Source organism: Sturnus vulgaris, chromosome 12, assembly GCF_052056855.1.
Source record: "Sturnus vulgaris isolate bStuVul1 chromosome 12, bStuVul1.hap1, whole genome shotgun sequence".
NCBI classification, from domain to species: domain Eukaryota; kingdom Metazoa; phylum Chordata; class Aves; order Passeriformes; family Sturnidae; genus Sturnus; species Sturnus vulgaris.
In genome coordinates, this window is record NC_142254.1 from 15389723 (window position 1) to 15407935 (window position 18213).

The 18213-nt window shown below is 46.5% G+C and overlaps 1 protein-coding gene across 2 annotated transcripts; it reads left to right on the plus strand.

The window, feature by feature from the left end:
* Nucleotides 1–251: 251 nt before the first annotated feature.
* KATNB1 (katanin regulatory subunit B1) lies at nucleotides 252–18115 on the plus strand. 2 transcript variants are annotated; one of them, XM_014889057.2, is made up of 19 exons: nucleotides 252–659; nucleotides 3897–4027; nucleotides 6071–6188; nucleotides 7873–7973; nucleotides 8488–8529; nucleotides 9197–9280; nucleotides 10234–10349; nucleotides 10874–10945; nucleotides 11203–11353; nucleotides 11746–11933; nucleotides 12051–12184; nucleotides 12985–13032; nucleotides 13203–13279; nucleotides 13924–14043; nucleotides 14793–14942; nucleotides 15257–15333; nucleotides 15692–15766; nucleotides 16427–16543; nucleotides 17119–18115. In XM_014889057.2, exons 1-19 carry the CDS (start codon nucleotides 620–622, stop codon nucleotides 17249–17251), a joined length of 1974 nt encoding a protein of 657 aa, XP_014744543.1. In that variant the 5' UTR covers nucleotides 252–619; the 3' UTR covers nucleotides 17252–18115. The 2 variants fall into 2 exon arrangements, with proteins under 2 accessions (XP_014744543.1, XP_014744544.1); XM_014889058.2 differs by having other exon boundaries at nucleotides 265–659; nucleotides 12054–12184.
* The last annotated feature ends 98 nt before the right edge of the window (nucleotides 18116–18213 follow it).

The window sequence follows — 18213 nt, forward strand, 5'->3', positions numbered from 1 at the left end:
AGCTACGAGGCCCGGGAAAGAAAGACCCCGGCCGCCCTCACGGGAGCTCCGGAGCGGCTGCAGGACCCGAACCGGCCGCAGGGCAGGAGCAGCCCGGCCCCCGCCCCTCAGGGCGGCCCCGCAAAATGGCGGCCCCCATCCAGAGCGCCGCCTCCTCATTGGCCGCTCCTGCGGGGCTCCGCCAAGAAGCCGCTCTGCGAGTGGCGGCCGCGCTGCCGTCGCTATGGCAACCACCCCGCCCTCGCTTCCTATTGGCGGAGCGGCGCGCGGAGCCCGGGCAACCGCCCGGCGCGGCGCGGGGTTGTTGTGAAGGGCCGGTTGTGGGGCGGTGGCGGCCGGGGGGGTCCCGGTCCGGTACTGCCGGGCCCCGCCGCCACCACCGTCCAGGCGATCGCCCTCGGTCCGAACAGCGCTCTCGTTCCCGTGATGTTCATCAGCGGTGAGGCCTCGTCCCCCGCCGCGCCGCCTCTCACGAGGGTCTCGCCGTGACTGTGTTTGTGTGCCCGCAAGACGGCCGGGGCAGCCCCGGTGCACGGCCTGGCCGTAGGACGCGCTAGCGGAGCGGAGCCTCGCCGGGAGGAGGAAGGCGCTGCCCGCCCGAGAGGCGCCTTGCTGAGCCATGGCCGTGGCCGTCACCACGAAGACGGCATGGAAGCTGCGTGAGTGCCGGGCGGGGGAGCCGCCCCGGCTGGGAGTGGGGAGGGATAGGAGCCACCTCATCCCTGCCCTGGATATGGTGCCCCGGCCCTCTTTCTACATTGCTGACTGGAATTTTTAACTCCTGAAAGTCCTGTTGGAAAACATAGCGGCACAGTGAATAGCTTGGCCTTGTCAGTGCTGTTTTCAAAGGGTCACGGTCTTTATTTTTTCTGGATAGTTGCTGCAGCGCTAGGCTAAGTGCTGTCTAACCCCACATGACTTTACTGTAGTACAAGAACAACCGAGGCAGTGAGGGGGGGGGCATCTGTCAAGGGGCAACCCTGGATGTGCGGAGAGACTGGGGAAGGAGAGGCTGGAGAGCAGCCCCACAGAAAGGGATGTGGGGTTCCTGGTCGATGTCAAGTTGAAAATGAGTCAGCAGTGTGCTTTGGTAGCTCAAAGAGCAGCTGTGCCGTGGGGTGCATCGAGGAAGGTGATGGTCCTGCTCTGCTCTGTGCTGGTACAGCCTCACCTCGAGTCCTGGGGCAGGTTTGGGCACCACAGTTTAAGAAGGATATAAAGCTTTTGGAGAGCATCCAAAGAAGGGCTGTGAATATGGTGAAGGGTCTAGAGGGGAAGCCATGCAAAGGAATGATTGAGGTCTCTTGGCTTGTTCAGCCTGGAGAAGAGGAGACTGAGGGCAGAGCTTATCATGAGCTGCAGCTTCTTCATGAGTGTTTTGGAGGGACAGCTCCGATCTCTGCTGTGACCAGTGAAAGGACCTGAGTGAGCATCTGGAGCTGTGCCAGGGGATGTTCAGGTTGAATATTAGGAAAAGGCTCTTCACCTTCACAGGAGCAGGTTCCCCTGGGAGTTAGTTACAGCACCAAGCCTGCCTTTGCACAACAGGCAAAGGAGGGGATTGTCCTGTGTAGGACAAGCAGGAGTAAGACTTGATGATCCTTGTGGATCCCTTCCAACTCAGAATATTCTGTCATTCAGTAGAAACTGCTCTTGAGAGCCAGATTATGATGGAGCATCCCCTCAGTGTCAGGGAGAAGGCCCCAAACTTAGACTCTATGGGGTTGTCTTTCATTGGTGCTCACTTGTTACACAAGGTTCACTGAGCTCTCTGCTGCAGGAGGAATGAGATGATCTTTGCAGGGCCTGTGTATCCCACCCTCTTGAAGTTGCTTTGCAAGAGGCAGTAAGAATCTGCTGGTTTCATGTCCTTATTCTTCCTCTGAAGGAGCAGTAGACAGTTGCTGACTGTCAGTTTCCAGCTGGTCACTGATGAGTTATTTCATAAGGGCTGTTGAGGAATGCTTAGAAGCAATAGGATGTGATCCGTTGCTTTAATCAGTGAGTGGGCTCTGGAAACTGGCTGTCAGAAATAGTGTCCTTGTCTGGTAACACATGAAGTCATCTGAGATTATTGATTTAGGAATTTTGTATCTTTTTGAGCAGAAAGTCAGTTTGCTGGCTTATCTTCCCATCCCTGAAACTCCAATTTCAGGAAAAGCTGGAAGTCTGTCCATCTCCATTCTCCCTAGGTGGTCAGAGGTTCTTGATCTTCATTTTTGCTAGACTTACCCGTCTTAGCATCCTCTTTAGAGGGAAAAGCATTCTGAGTGTTAGGGATGTTTCAGCAATGCTAATTAGGAGTTCAGTGTTACTGGGCTGGTGGATGATAGCTGGTGACAAGAACTTCATAAAATAAAAACTTTGTGGGTTTAAGGGACTTGTTGGAGAGCAAATGAACCTCTCTGCCCAAGGCAGACATCAGTTTATCACCTGGCTTTTAGGAACAGAGGGTTAGATGCTTCCACAATGACTTTTAAACTTACAATATATTATTAAGAAGGAAATCAAGAGGGGGAAAAGTGGAGCTGCTGACACACTCATTTCAGCAGCATTGCTTAGCATCTGTCTTTGCAAATGAGTGAGTTGGTCTAGTACTGCTAATTGTACTTTTGGTCACCTTCTAGTCTGTGTATCCATACAGGCTTTGTTTTAGCATTTTTATGTGGAAGTTTGTTCTTTCAACACAATGCAGGTGTATTTTCAGATTTGCCCTTCACATGTAATTTGTGGCCCAGTTACCTTTATAATTTGAAAGGTGTTTCTCCAGCCCAAGTGAAAGTTGCGCAGTTTTGCTTTCAAAAAAACACTCTTGAGAATTTGAGATCAAAGTACCTGTAATTATTATTGCAGCCATCTAAAATCCTTTTGGATTAGTGTTGCATGTAAAATGATCAAATTGCTCCTCCTAGCCAAACAATCTGAATGAAAGCTGAATTGATGCTACCTAGCCTTTTTACAGACTCATAACTATTCTTACAGTTTCATAACTATTAGGCATGCAAATCTTGTGACCTTTCAAAGAAGAGAACAGTAAGATGAAGATATTGGTAAATGCATCTGCCAAAAACCCTGCCAAAATTTTGAGTGAAGTTAAAATTCCAATGTGAGATGTCTAAGCAAAGATACTCATTCAGCTTCTTTTTGCCCGAAATTGGTTTCTTTGTTATGAGCTTTCCATAGAGTTCTGTTGGTGCAGTGACAGAGCATCCCCTCAGCTCTCAATTTTTAACAGCCATTGAGCATCAGTCAGATTTGTTATTTTCTGCCCATTTGGATGGATATTCACCTTATTTTGTCACAGCTGCATGCCCTGCAGTACTCAGTTTTGCCTGTGTTACCTAGTGGGGATGTAGCAAAGACTCTGCCAAAGCTCAGGGAAGGGAGCTCCACCTCTCCCCACTGCTGAGTCTGGCTTTTTTCTGGGTAAGGTAACAAACTGTACTGCTGCTCCTTTGCCAGTTCCTCTCAAGTTGGATTGTCTGCTGCTGCTGGTCTCTAGAACAGGATTAGAGGGCTTTTCTAGATGACTCTGGCTGCTCTGCATTATTGCAGCTAAAGTGCCTTCTGTGATCAGATTGCTGCACTTGAGCAAATCTTCAAAAGTTCACTTGAACTGCTGTAAGTGAGAGAAGATGCTTTTTGTAAGCCATGTGAGCACTAGAGTCATGAAGCTTTGGTCAGTAAATGTTTTAAGTGCAGCAGGGAGAGCCAAGAAGGACTGTTCAAAGCAAGATAATAGTGTGACTTCTTATCTGAGCAGTGGGCTGCTGCAGCTTGTGCAGTGGAAACTGGAGAGTGTTTCTGAAGAAATAATTTTTTTTAGACATTTTGGAGGGATGGCGTGAAAATTTTTGTAACTGATCCGTACTAAGTGTTTGCTTTGTTTTATGCAGAAGAGATCATGGCCCACAGCAGCAATGTATCCTCAGTAGTCCTGGGAAAAGGTTCAGGCCGGATGCTGGCCACTGGAGGAGACGACTGTCGGGTCAACATATGGTCAGTTAGCAAGCCCAACTGCATCATGGTAAGAACAGGCCTGCTTTCAGCTTTTGGGGGATGGGAGTATTGATTCTGAGGTTTAGAGGGTAGAGAATGAGGGGAAAGATTGTTGGGGTGGAGCCTGTGGGACTTTTGAATAGAGTTTGCCAACACAAGGCTGTGTAACCAGATTCTAGCTAAAGATAGGGACAGAATTGGGTGCCTGGTGAAACCACTGCTCTAGAGACTTTGTGGAGATGCTTGAGCTGGACCAGTGCTTACTCAGATAGTAAATATTGTGCTTTATTGTATTATCAGTCTACAAATAATTAAAGGAAGAGTTTTGTACAAGAACAGCTAGTTTTATAGTACAGGCTACAGGGGCCAGTTTTATAGCCTGGGTTTTGCAGTCACAGCAGGAGATATCCCCAGCAGGATGCAATCCCACCTGTGCCACCATCCCTAACTGTCAGCATAAAGGTTGCCACGATAGTTTGCTGTAGGCTGGGGAGGAGTAACTCTGTCAGTGTGTCAGCAAGGGTAGGGTTACCCCAGCAGTGATCACTAAAGAGCACCATAAATATCTATTTAACAGATATCTATCCACTTTGAGTGGGTGTTGTATGGAACCAACGGTAGCACATCTCTTGTCATTTGTTTAATTAACAACACAATAATGTTGTGGTACTGAAGGCGTTGCTCTAGCCAGTGTGAGCCTTGTGGGAAAGAAATCAGGAGAGTCAGGTCAAAAAGGCTAAAAAGAGAATTCATCCACTTTATTTTTCTGTTCATTAAGTGTATGAAGGGTTACCTTTGGTAGTGCTGAGCTTTTTGCATAGTGTAGTTAAGCAGCATCTTTCCAGGCTTTTGGTGGTGGCATGACTCCAGTTTGAAACTGGACTATTGCTTTATTAGAGAAGAAGGTTGAAGCACTAACTCTGTACCTATTTGTGGTAGCAGAGCTGCACCTCTCCTGCACTTCCTGGGAACCACAGATGCTGAGAGCTGCTGTTTCTAAGAGGCAGGGACTGACTGAAGCTGCTTGTGCCATTCTTGTGTATCAAAAAAATCTTGATTTTTGGGGTTGTCCTCTGAAATTAATTTTTAGTGTTTGTATTATAATGATTATAGATGTTTGTGTTGGGAAAGAGGGAGAAGAGGAACCTTTTCAAGTAACATTGCAACTTGGTTTAAGTGTGATCTCTAGTTCTCACTAAGTAATGGCAGTTGCAACTGTGGATTTTGTAGAGGATTTCAATTGCACATGGATTCCTAAGAAAGCTCCATCAGAACAGGCAGCTTCCAGCTGGCATTCCCAGCCTCTGTATGTGTGTGGGAGGCACAGAGCTAGTGTAGCTATTTAAAAAGACATTTGAGGATGGACTAAAGCAGAGAATACTGCTTATTAGTCAAGCAGAAAGTCTGCAATGGTGGAATTTGTTTTCTAGAGCTAGTTTTAAATATTCTTGTGTTTACTAAAATATAGGCCTTTTCAAAATGCTGATGTAATTTGTAAGCTTTTGGGTGTTCAAAGATGAAAGGAACTTCCTACATGTGAATTACTGCCTTATGCCTCAAGTCAGTACTTCAGTGTTACACCATGCTATCACTGTGACATCCATTGCTGGCAGCAACCTGTGGCTCTGTGCTTGTGTGAAGGTTTCAAAGTAGCCCTGCTTTTGCTCTTGCTTTGATTTTGTAACTGGTTCATGACACTTACATGACCCATTTAAAGCAAACACGGTGCCATTGTGCTACCACAGCATAATTTTTATGATGTAAGAATGTGTCAGCCTTGTCTGAGCATCCGCACCTAATGTTTAACTACCTGTGTCTCTGTTGATGCATCCTTTCAAACTTAGTCAGTGTGCCCCAGAAAGTGGGATAATGTGGGAAGACAGGTGCTATGCTGGGTGCAGTGATGGGCTTTAGAGTGCTCTGCCATCCTGCTGGCTGCTGAGGAAAAAGGACTGTGCACAGCCAGGTGGTGCCAGCTCATGGCTAAAGAGTTACCCCTGGAGTATGAGCAATGCCAACACACAGGGCTGTGCCAGCAGCTGTTGACTGAGACTGATTAATTTCTTTGCAGAGCTTGACAGGCCACACAAGCCCCATAGAAAGCCTTCAAGTGAACCCAAATGAGAAGCTCATAGTTGCAGGGTCCCGGTCAGGGTCCATTCGAGTTTGGGACCTGGAAGCTGCCAAAGGTATGTGCCCATGAGGTTTTGCTTCTGTTCATGCACACTTTTTGGGGAGTACTTATGTTGAATGCCTATACTGACCCAGAAGATTCCTGATTTAAGAAGGAACAGGAGCCTGGCATTGCTTTCATCTTCATCTGCACCTGTTATTTTGCCCTTCTACTGAGGCTACAGAGCTGTGTATTCATGCTTCAGCAGAAATTTGGACATGTATTGGGGACACTGATCTGAGGAACTAGTTTCCATGGTTTTGACCTGAGTGTGTCAAAATCTATATTCCAGATCAGTTTCCATGCATATATAGATAACTTGGCATATAGAATTTGTATTCAGAGTTTCAGCTTAGAATTGTCAACCTTAATAAAAGGATCCCAAGCCAGATTGGAAGTTTCAAGTTTATTCAGTTCTCCATAAATGCGGGAATCCTCTGCTTGTTGACTTCTTGTTCTTAGGTTCTAACTTTTCTTTTTTCCTCAAGCAGTTTTTCTGCTCTCCTGCCACATGGCTACATAAATAGACAAGGACCTAATTTCTAATAAACTGTGAAAGCTATTAACTCACTAAGCTCTGATCCTTTAAAGGCCACTGTTGAGTCATGCTTTATTTGTTGAATTTTCCTCAAATCCTAGAATGAGTTTGCAAAGCTATCATAAATCACTTGAGTGCATTCCAGCAGGAATACCAGAAAATGACTGAATATTTCTTATTGGTTGCTACTTGTTCATAGAAGGAATGTGTAATGAAAATAGACTTACACTGGCTGAGCTAAGGAGGCAAACCACAGGCAGCATCAATACTGAAAAGCACTTTTGTCATTCAGACAGTTAGAATCAGTTCAGTTATGGAATAGTTTGGCTCTGCCTGTGGGGAGTAGCTGATCTGGCTGCATTTATTAGAAGACCTATGAGCCAGTGTCTGTGCAAATCACCACCCCAACTCTGGCTCAAGAGCTAATTTCTGCCAGGGGAATTATTGACTTATTCCAGATGACGGATGAGGGAGAGGAATTGCCCTTGTTATTATCTGAGCAGTTTTTCTTAGAGTTGAGTTCTGCATTTGTCACTGCTTGCCGAGATATGATGTACCAGTTCTACTGGTCCTTTCTGGTTTCCAGAATTACAGGGGGTGTTACTTGATGACTTGCTGAAATACTGATCGTTTCTTTGTCTCCTGCTTCCTAAGCATTCATTTCCTGTGGTTATGATGGTTCTTGCAAGGGACAGTTGAAGGAGTCCAGGGTGAATACTGGAACGTAAGAAGTGGTGCCTGGATGAGGTGCAGAGTCCTGGGAAAGGGTCTGTCTAATAACTGCAAGGTGAATGCTGCAGGCAGTCAAGACTGTTTCACTTCACTTCCTGGCTAAAACTGTTTTTCCTCCAGCCCATTTTACTGCCTGTGTAACAAATGGAAAGATACGCTGCCTGCCAGCTGCCTCATTTTCAGAATGGAGATCTTTGGAGTTCTATCCATACCTAGGGACAGAACTGTCATTAAGTTATTGATCATGGGCTTTCTATTGCTGTTTCTTTGCATTGGGGTAAAGTCAGAGGCATTTCCACAAAATAATGTATATTTCCATAAAATAATGGGGGGGATAATATGGCTACAGTTCCACATGGTTCTGGTGGAAATAAACTATTACATATTTTCCCCCTATTCCTTCTCTCTGCTCTGCTTCTCCTTTTCCCAGTTCTTCGTACCCTACCAGGTCACAAAGCGAATATCTGCAGCCTTCATTTCCATCCTTTTGGAAGCTTTGTGGCATCTGGCTCCTTGGACACCAACATTAAGGTAAAACCCAGCTTCCACTAGAGATCTACCTCTTTACTTGCAGTGTCTTTGTTTTAAAGAGTGCCAGAACGTGTTTTATGTCAAGCTGTTGGTGGATGCTGCACATCATCATTTCCATGTGTGGGCAGGTGTGTTTGTGAGTGCTTGTGAAATCCATGCGTGTGTTTTCACAGCCGGCTCATGAATGTGACTCCTCTGGTGTGGAATGTGGCTCTGAGTAAGGTGCCAGCCAAGGCCTGGTGTCAGCCAGCACAGATGTCCTGCTTGCTGTGGATTGTATCAACTTCCTCAGGCTGGTGTTTGACTGTCAGAACTGAGCTGCTGTACTAAGAATTACCTTCCAGGAGTGATTTGGGGAGTTAGAAAATACCCCTAAGGCCTACAGGGCTTCAGCAGCCCATTCATTCTGCAGTATCTGTTAGCTTGGTGACACAGATCTCTTGTTCTGGCAGGACCCTTGAGCTCCCAACATACTGCTCCAAACGTATAATTTGTTTTCTTTTCTTCCTTGTAGCTCTGGGATGTAAGAAGAAAAGGCTGTATCTTCACATTCAAGGTAAAATGTTTCATTAGGTTTCAGGCAAAGAAGGGAGAAGTATTTCTCTTGAGGACTTGGGAGCAAACCTAAATGTGATTATGTACAATGAACTTCCTGGTTTTCCAGCATGAAAATAAAGTCTGCATGATTTGTAAGTGGCCTGGCAAAACTCAGCAGGCCTCTGCGAGCTGTATGGGAATATGAAATGGATATTATGGGATATCAATGGGTATCGTAGTGTGAATGGCTTCAGTGGGGGATGGAGAGTATCCGTGAGGGTTTCTTTATATTGTTAATGGTACAAACACTGCACTGAGATGGTTCTGCTCTTGGCATCTTTTTCTACCTGAATAACCTGCTGTATATTAATTTCATGTAAAAACCAGAGAAATCAAAACCACTACACTAAATGTCATAGCACTTCTTTCTGAGTATATGTAAATCTAATTTAGAACTGATTCTTATTAGTGAAGCCAGATCTGTGTTTGCCATACTTAAACTGATGGCATAAATGACTAGTGGAGAGAGATTACACACATTTAGTGTGGCTGCGTGTAGCATCTTGAGTGCAGTGTTGTGTTCTGCAAGCTGTGAGCTCTGTAAAACACTTAATTGTTTTCGGTTTATTATATTGTATAGGGTTGAAAGACAAAAGCCAGAGTACTGTTTGTTCTCCTTATTTCAGGGTCACACAGAAGCAGTTCGGTGTCTCCGCTTTAGCCCTGATGGGAAATGGGTGGCCTCTGCTGCTGATGATCACACTGTAAAGGTAATTCATTGTGACACCCTCCTTATGTGCTTGTGGCACATGGGAATGCTGGGATTGTCTTTCTACCAGGCATTACCAGCACTCACTCATAAATTCCCTTAGTTCATTTGGCAGCTGGCTGAGCCCCGTGGCTTTGCAGAGAATAATTTTCCTGTGGGGATTGTGTCTGATGGTCCACAACACCCATGGAAGAGCTGCATGGGTTGAAATGCCCTTATCCAGCAGACACATTGGGAGAGACTATGCACAGAAAAATCAGTGTTTTGATGGTAGTAGAGTTGTGATTCCTGAATGTTGTCCTCAGTAAACCTTGTAGAATGAATTGTCCACAGCACATTGCTTCACCAGACTAATTTCTGGCTCTGTTTGTGTTATACACATGACATATGATTATCAGTCTGAAAATTGCTGTCAGGACTAGGCAGAGCAAGAGAAGGAGTTCAGGAAAGTATTGACTGAAGTAGTGACTTGAGTTGTTTCATAGATTATGGAGGAATGGGGATGAAGCACTGATTTTATTTTCAGTTTCACATGAAATTAACTGATCAGTTATTTCACTGCATTTTCAAGCGCAGACTAGAACACAGGAAGAAGGAATTGTTAGGGGATTCAGAGCTTTTGGATTTTTGTTTGTTTACTTTTGAGATACAGCCTGTGGGGACAGATGGAACTGCTATATTTTGTCTTAGTCTCTAAATATAAAGCAGAAACTTCTAGGGGACAAATTACATGGAAAATAAAAGCTAATGCAAAAAAAAACCCAAAAAAACAAAAAAAAAAACCCAAACAAAGCCTTAAGTTATTTGGATGGTACTTTTTCCCTGGTTATTGCCTTCTTTGACAGATTTGGGTCTCTTCATGGAGAGGGGAAGTGTTAGAAGCTTGCCAGTACAAGGAGATCCCAAGTGTATTGGAAATCTCTAACAAGAGTCTTTGTTCTTCCCTCCTTTCAGCTGTGGGATCTGACTGCTGGGAAGTTAATGTTTGAGTTTACAGGACACACCGGCCCAGTAAACGTTGTTGAATTCCATCCCAATGAATACCTTTTGGCTTCTGGCAGCTCTGACAGGTACCTAAGGGGAGAGAGAAAGAAGGGAAATGTATATGTCTTTTCCATTTCTTTATGCCCTTCCTCATAGGAACATGGCAAAGAGAAATGTCACACAACTCAAACCTGCCATTGCAAGAGCCAGACATCTAGACAGCAGGACATGACATCTGTGATGGGCAGAACATGGAGATCTTCCCTTCTCATCCAAAATTGATGGCACCTTCTGCCACACTAGAAACCAGTGTGTAGCCCCAAGTCTCTCACAATCCAGCTGACATCCTGTGTGAACAGCAGGCAGCCCTGCTCAGCTGGCAGGGTGTTCTTTTAGCTCTGGGTCAGCTCTAAATGCCTGTCTGTGTCCAGAACCTCCAAGTATCTCTGTCTGGATTCATGGATCGTAGCTAGACCAGCCTTCTGGGTAGGGTCACTGTATGTGCACAACAGCAAAAGTAATTCTAACTGTCAGTGTTTTGTTTAAAATCTGGATCCTACTGTGATTTCTAGAGTGACAAGAAATGAATTTTGTTGTGTTGTGTGTACAGGACTGTTCGGTTCTGGGACTTGGAGAAGTTTCAAGTTGTGAGCTGTATTGAAGAGGAGGCTACTCCTGTCAGGTACATTAAATTCCTACTGAAATGTGCTAGGCAGAGACTAAAGGTGGGGTGAAGGGGGTTTCCTTAGAGAGAGGCTTTATTGGGGAGAAGTTTGGGCTGCTGGAGATGTTGCACAGGCCCACCAAGTTGCACAGGTGAACATCACATTGCAAGGTTCATTGTTAGAAACAGAACTGAAAGTGTTCAATGTAGTCAGAGACCCAGAAGGACTGAGCAGGGTGGGAATGCTGTGCCTGATTCTCCTGCCTTCCTCCCAGGTGTGTGCTCTTCAACCCAGATGGCTGCTGCTTGTACAGTGGCTTCCAGGATTCACTGCGTGTGTACGGCTGGGAGCCAGAGCGCTGTTTTGATGTGGTCTTGGTGAACTGGGGAAAAGTAGCTGACTTGTCTATCAGCAACAACCAGCTGGTAAGCCACTGCTCCTGAGGTGGGGGTAGGCAGCTGTGAAACACAAGATAAAATCCTGCTGCCTCCTTGCAGGCCTTCAGACCTGTTAGCTTGTGTCAGGGCTTGCAGCATGCCCAAAGGCTGTGTGCCTTGTGCTCCACTTTGTGTCTCTGGCTTCTGGAACTTAGCTTGAGAACTGGAGCTTAGTTTGACGAGTATTTAGAAGCTATGCTTGGCAAAAGTTTTATCCAAGCCTTTTACAAATCGCTGGCAACTTCAGGTTGAAAAATCCTCAGCACTGAACTGAGCAGTGCTTGAGCACAGTTGCTCAGGGTCACTCCATCATGCCTGTTCTCAAAAGGGCTGGTGTGCCCCCCACCTTGGTGAATTATCTTGATCTTTTGCCTCTGCAGATAGGAGTTTCCTTTGCACAAAGCACAGTCTCTTCCTTCGTTGTGGATCTCAGCAGAGTCCCAAAATCAGATTCTGTTCCTCACGGGTTGATCAGGGACGACCAGCCTCTTGTGCCACCTACCCCCACAGGGTCCTCCCTTCGCCGCATCTATGACAGGCCCTCCACGAGCTGCAGCAAGCCACAGAGGTGAGGGAGTCTGCTGGATTGTTGAGTTTCAAGATTTTATGGAAATGTCCCAGGCACTCAGTGCTCTCTCTTTCTCTGACAATATGGCTTCCCCTGACAACAACTCTTTTTCCACAGCAGAGTGAAGCACAACTCGGAGAGTGAGAGGCACAGTCCTAGCAGTGAAGACGACCGGGATGAGAAGGAATCAAGGGCTGAGATCCAGAACCAGGAAGATTACAAAGAGATCTTCCAGCCCAAGAATGCAATCTGTCAGTACCAGAGTTTATTGTGCTTTTGAGTAGTGTTTGGGTTTGAGATCAGAGTGCTAAACTGATTTGGTAGAACTGACCTTTGGCTTACTGTAACAGACACTTCACCTGTGACTAGAGAGTTTAGAAAGCTTTTCTTTAACATTCTGTGCTTGGACACTGATGCCCAGATCATATTGGTGAATGGCTTAAAGGTGGCATCTTTACTAGGGTACAGTGATGTCTGTTTGAAGCCTGGCTCAGAATCCAGAGCTTCATTGTAAATGTGCTGCCTTCCTAATCTGAATAGAGTGCTAAGGGAATTTTATTAGCTTAAAATTTTGATATGTATAAGATCAGCAGTCTTCAGTAAAGAGGGGAAAGCCAAGTGTTTTGTTAAAGCAAAGACTGTTGCTTAGGAGGCATTGTGCAGTGTCATTTTATGCAAATGATAAAAATAAGATACTTTTTCTGAGGAATTCATAGCAATTATTTTTATTTACTTATATTAATCCATAACGGGAGGTGGATTTTTCCTAGTAACAATTGTCGTGACAGTGCCTTGTCTCACACTTCACACTTCTACAGCAGCAGTGAACCACAGGGGTCAGTTTTGTCCCTCCTGTCCATGAAGGTTGAAAGCTTTCAGCTAAACTCAACATTAGTGTCAAGGTTCAAAGGAGAAAACTCTGCTTGTTGTATCACTGATTACCCTCCTGTGTGGAGTTGTTGGAGATTTCTCTGTTCCAAGGCTGACTTACCACTTATCTGTAGCCTTGGATTCTCCTTCATTTGTTTATTATTTAAATCTTTTTCTGTAGGCCGAACTCCTCCTCGAAATGAGCCCTTTCCTGCCCCTCCTGAGGATGGTGAGTATGGACATGACCCCTTGGTGGGGATGGGGTTAATGGCTCTCAAAAGAGGGAGGGCTACCTAAGGCAGAAATTACTCCTTGCAGTGTAGCTAAACAGAGCCTTTGCTCTCAACTCTTGAAAGTAACAATCAGTTTCTTCTTTCCCATTTTTCTCCCTCTTGGTAGAGCCTGGAGCTGCAAAGGAAGCAGTAAAGCCCAGCCAAGCTGTGGATGTCCAGACCTCATTGCCAAAGCAAGAGCTCGTATGTACTGTGTGATCTGTGAATTGCTGTTCCTGTTCTGTGAATGATGTGCAGAGCTGGACAACTTGTGATTTCTACTCAGACTCATTCCTTCATTGAAGAGCAGTAAAAGTGCAGCTCCAGGCTTTGTGCTGCCAAGTGTCTTGCCTTAGCAGTGGAACCAAGGCCAAGCCTCTGACAAGCTCTGTTGTTTTAGTTTGCTGCTTGTGCTTGCAGTGGTGCTTCTCCTTGCATCTCAAAATTGGGGCACTCCAGAGTACCAAGTGCCAGGTTTCTACAAGTGCTTGAACAGAGGTTGTTTTGTTGCCAAAAGCGCAAGCAGCTGATGGGCCAGTATTCATTTTACTGGCTTCTTTAGAATTCTCTCTTAGCCTTCAGGCTAGCCACAGCCCATTGCCCTAATTTCAGATAACAATAACAGCACTTGGCACTTTTGCTGGGGCATCTCTATGTTCTTTACAAACCTTAATTACATCTGGTGTGTACCTGAGAGACATTTTATTGCCTCTTAAATTATGCTAGCAAACTGCAGACTGCTTCTGTGTTAGGACCCTGCTGTGAGAAGAAAGCAGGTCAGAAATAAATGTCATCAGACTAGGGCCAGACTGTTCCTGCTAGAGCTTTTATCCCAATTTCTCCTGCAGCCTGATCCAGTCCAGAGGCCACCGATTGCCTCCTCAACTTCTTTGACCAGAACAGAGCCATCAGTGATTCCTGCAGCCAGGAATGAGCCCATTGGCCTGAAGGCCTCTGACTTTCTCCCAGTAAGTGTCTCGGGACAACGTTTTCCAGCCAATGTCTGTGTTAGGTGGCATCAGAAAGGGGTTGCCCCACTGTGATAGGTATGAATACAGCAGAGTTGAGCCCTGCTCATGAAGAACCTGTTACCAAAGCAGAGAGCAAGGGGTGAGACAGTCACTGAACTATTCCATGTACCATACAGTGGTTCATTTAAAAAATTGGTGTCTGCCATTACATGTACATAATAATTTCATAGGAATCTCTGCCTCTTGCATCTTGGAGGCTTCTTGGTCTCTCTTGGGGAGGGTATTCCCTTATCCCAAAAAGGGGGAAACACCAGAGCATCCTGATGATCCCAAACTCTAAATGTGAGTAAAGGAAGTAGTGGTTCTAGCATGGCCTGGGCAGGAAGAAAATTGAGAGTCTAATGAATTATGTAAGATTCATGCTTTGTAATAACACTTGCAGTTCCCAGACAAGTGTTTCACATAAAAAAATTATGTGTGTGTGAAAACATTTCTTCATTAAAACATACTGGTTTTGTAAACTTTAAATTCACCTTTTTTGAGAGTTTTTCCAAAACTTTGAAGATGTTTGGGATAGACGTAATAGAAAAAGGAGATAAGTAACTGAAATCAGAACAAATTGAGCATTTCCATTTCAAATGGTTTTCACAGACATTCTCTGCACTAAAATTGGCTCTCACCTAGGCCAGAGAACGCTCCCACCCTTCTGTGCCATCGTGCTCTGTTATTGGTGTCTGTACTTGCAGGCTGTGAAAAACCAAAGCCAGGCAGAGCTGGTGGATGAGGAGGCCATGTCCCAGATCAGGAAAGGCCACGAGACCATGTGTGTGGTGCTCACCAGCCGCCACAAGAACCTGGACGCCGTGCGGGCTGTATGGAGCACCAGTGACATCAAGGCAAGCATGTGGACAATACCTGAGGCTCATGAGGGGAGCAGCTGAGCAGCTCTCTTTGCTTCCCTGGGGCTGATTCTGCCTCGTACAAAACACGGGGTCTCACAGCTTTTGTCCCCAGGGATGCACCACAGAGTGCTGCAGCTGAACGGTCACAAAGAGACATGGAGGAAACTTTCTCGTGAGACAGTTCTCTTCCCTGGCCAACTTTGTGTCCTCTACCTTGTTTTGGAAAAGCAGCACTAGATACTAATTTGCATTAGCCTAACCAGTTTGACCTCTGCAATAAATGACTTTTTCTTCCCCTTCTCTCTCAGAACTCTTTGGACTCTGCGGTGGCAATCAATGATCTGTCTGTTGTCGTGGATCTCTTGAATATTGTCAACCAAAAAGCGTGAGTCCTGGATAGGGTCAGCCTCTGGGATGTGCAAGAGCCCCTAGCTGGGGGGCCGTGGCAGCATGAAATTCTTGTGCTTGTAGTCACATCTTCAAGCCTGCAGTGACAGTAACTGCTGGAGTTATTTGGGGCCAAGGAAAATCAAAGTCTTGGGACTTCATAAAATGATTCTGCTGAGAGTCAAAGAAATATGTCCGAACCTGCCACCTTCTCTCACGAGGGGGAGTCAGTGAACTTGTTCTGTGAACTTGAGTGTCTCTGTCTGCCTGGGCGTTTGCCAGGAAGTCTTATTTGTGTAGGCTCAGCTTTGTAAAGCCTCAGTTTCCAGTCTCAGGATGTGTCCTTTTCTTTTCAGGTCTCTCTGGAAGCTGGATTTGTGTACTATAGTCCTGCCACAGATAGAAAAACTACTCCAAAGTAAATATGAAAGGTGAGGCCTCAAGAGCATGGTGTGCTTGGGGGACTGGATGTAGGTAGTGATGGGGGAGCTGTGCTGAGTGTTTTGTACCTGAAGGAAAATCCTGAGAAATCACTGCGGATACTGTATCATGCTGGTATGACACCTGAAAAAGAATGATGGAGTTGCCAGGTGTGTGTGGGAAGAGATACAGTAAGTATGCATGGGCAGGAAGAGCAGGATAGTGATATTTGTTTGAGGTGTGTTAGATTTAAGACAGCTCTGGCAGCTAGGAGGGGTCATTTAAAACAAATGGGCTTTGCACACTGCTGGGAGTGAAGCCTTCAGCTTAGGACAAGAGGAATGAAGTCCTGCAACAGCCTGGGGACTCATATCTTTAGGGGGAAAAAATTGCAGCCTCTCTTAAGATGGAGTTTCTGCTCTTCCTTTCTTCTGGGAGAGAGGCTCCTGCCAAGTTCCCTTGGCAGGACATCTCTGCCCTTTAGCAGAGAGGTCCCACTTGGATGGGGTATGTGCCAGGACCTTTGGGACAGGCTTGCTTTGTCAAAGCTTTGGAACTCAGATGTGTTGCTCTCCTTCCCTGGTTGCAGGTGGCAGAGTGGAGTTGTTTGAGGGATGTGTGCTGGGGGACAGGAATGAAATTCAAGTGGGACCCGATTCTCTGTTTTTCAGTTACGTGCAGACTGGCTGCACATCCCTGAAACTCATTCTCCAGAGATTCCTGCCACTCATCACAGATATCCTTGCTGCACCACCTTCTGTTGGAGTGGACATCAGCAGAGAGGAAAGGTGAGGCACACCTTTCACTTCCTTCCTGGGACCAGCCTTTCTCTTGGGTGAGCTTTGTCCTTGTCGTCAGGGCTCAGATACCAGACTGGACATGCCTTCCCTTTGTCTGCAAACACCAATCCCTGCTGCTCAGAGGAAAAGGCCAAGGACTGCTTTTCCTTTTGCCTCTGTGCGTTGAGTCATACCTAAACAAAGTATCGGGAGTAAAACCACCCTGTGGCTTTCCTCTCTGCCTCACAAGAAACACGATTTGGTAGACAGGCCCTGGATTTTGAGTTTATTCACAGCATAGCTTCTTTCTGGGAAATGGCTTTTGGAAAACAGCACCTCCTTTTTCCCTGGACTGTACTGCCAAAGGGGGAAGAGGGGTGAAAAAGTCCTTTTGTGGATGCCATTCTCCTGTCTCATCAGGACGTGGGCTGGTGTTTTTGCAGAGCTGTGCTCATATTTCAGCCTCTTCCAGGCCATTTTCAGGGCTTTTCTCTCCTGCTTGAGTAGCCTCTCTGGCACTGCAGGAACAGCCACACCTCAGGCAACTAAGGATTCATGCTGTGTCTACTGTTATTTTTTTCCAGGCTTCAGAAATGCAAGTTGTGCTACAAGCAGCTGAAAAACATCAGCAACGTTGTCAAGAACAAGTCTGGGCTCAGCGGCCGCCATGGTAGTGCCTTTCGGGAGCTGCTTCTCCTCATGGCTGTCCTGGACTAACAGCCAGCACCTCCTCATGTACAAATACAGGTGGCCAAGCTTCCCCTGCTCGTGGTCTGGCTGGATTTCAGATCTCTCCGTGCGTCCATCTTTTCCCCCTGCCCCTCTCCAGCATGGTAGGGAAGTGGAATCTGCCTGGCTGGTCGCCCACCCAGCCCTGGTGCCTTACGGGCTGGATGGAGGACCTGAGTGGAGAGACGTGTGTGCTGTGTCAGGGGCCCTGGTGGGTGGAGGGCCCCACAAAGCCCTGTAGGGAAGCTGCTTCATTTCAGCTCTTCATCTCAGCATCAAGCTCTGGGCTGCTCTGTGTGCTGGCCTGTCCCTGCAGGAGGGCTCTGAGCCTGCTGTCACCCCTCCTTCCCGCTTGTGCTGTCGGTTCTTGTTGCTTGGCCCTGTGGGCCAGGGCCCTGCTCTCGCTGTGCAGCTGCTGAGGACTGCAGCTACTGCCCCACAAATGCCTGCTGTGGGGTGGATGCCCTTTTCATACAGAAGGGACTTCAACTGCCATAGGGGACCAGCCCCTTTGGCTTCATCTGACATGGGCAAGGACACTGTGCCAGTGTGCCAGTGCATCTCAAGGACCTGAGCCAAGAGATGTTCTCTTGGCTTCTCAGACATCCCTGCTGGCACCAGGGCTGCAGAAGACCAGTATCTTCAGACTGTCCTCAGATCTGAGGTCTACCTGGACCTGTTAAAATATGTGACTTAAACAGGACTCATCGTATGTGCTTGCCTTTGGGGGTGAGGATTTGGAAGGGTGGAGGAACAGAGGGACATAGACTGAGTTATGTCTTTCTACATCCACTGGACCATTCTTAGAGGTTTGTTTTTCGTTTTTTTCCCCCCAATAAATGTCTGTCAGAACCTTTCTGTCCCTCTTTCTTCTTTCCTCTGGGGAAAGAGGTTCCTCTTGGTGCTTTCCCTGCTCTTCCCAGCCTGTCTCCCATTTTATACACTGGAGC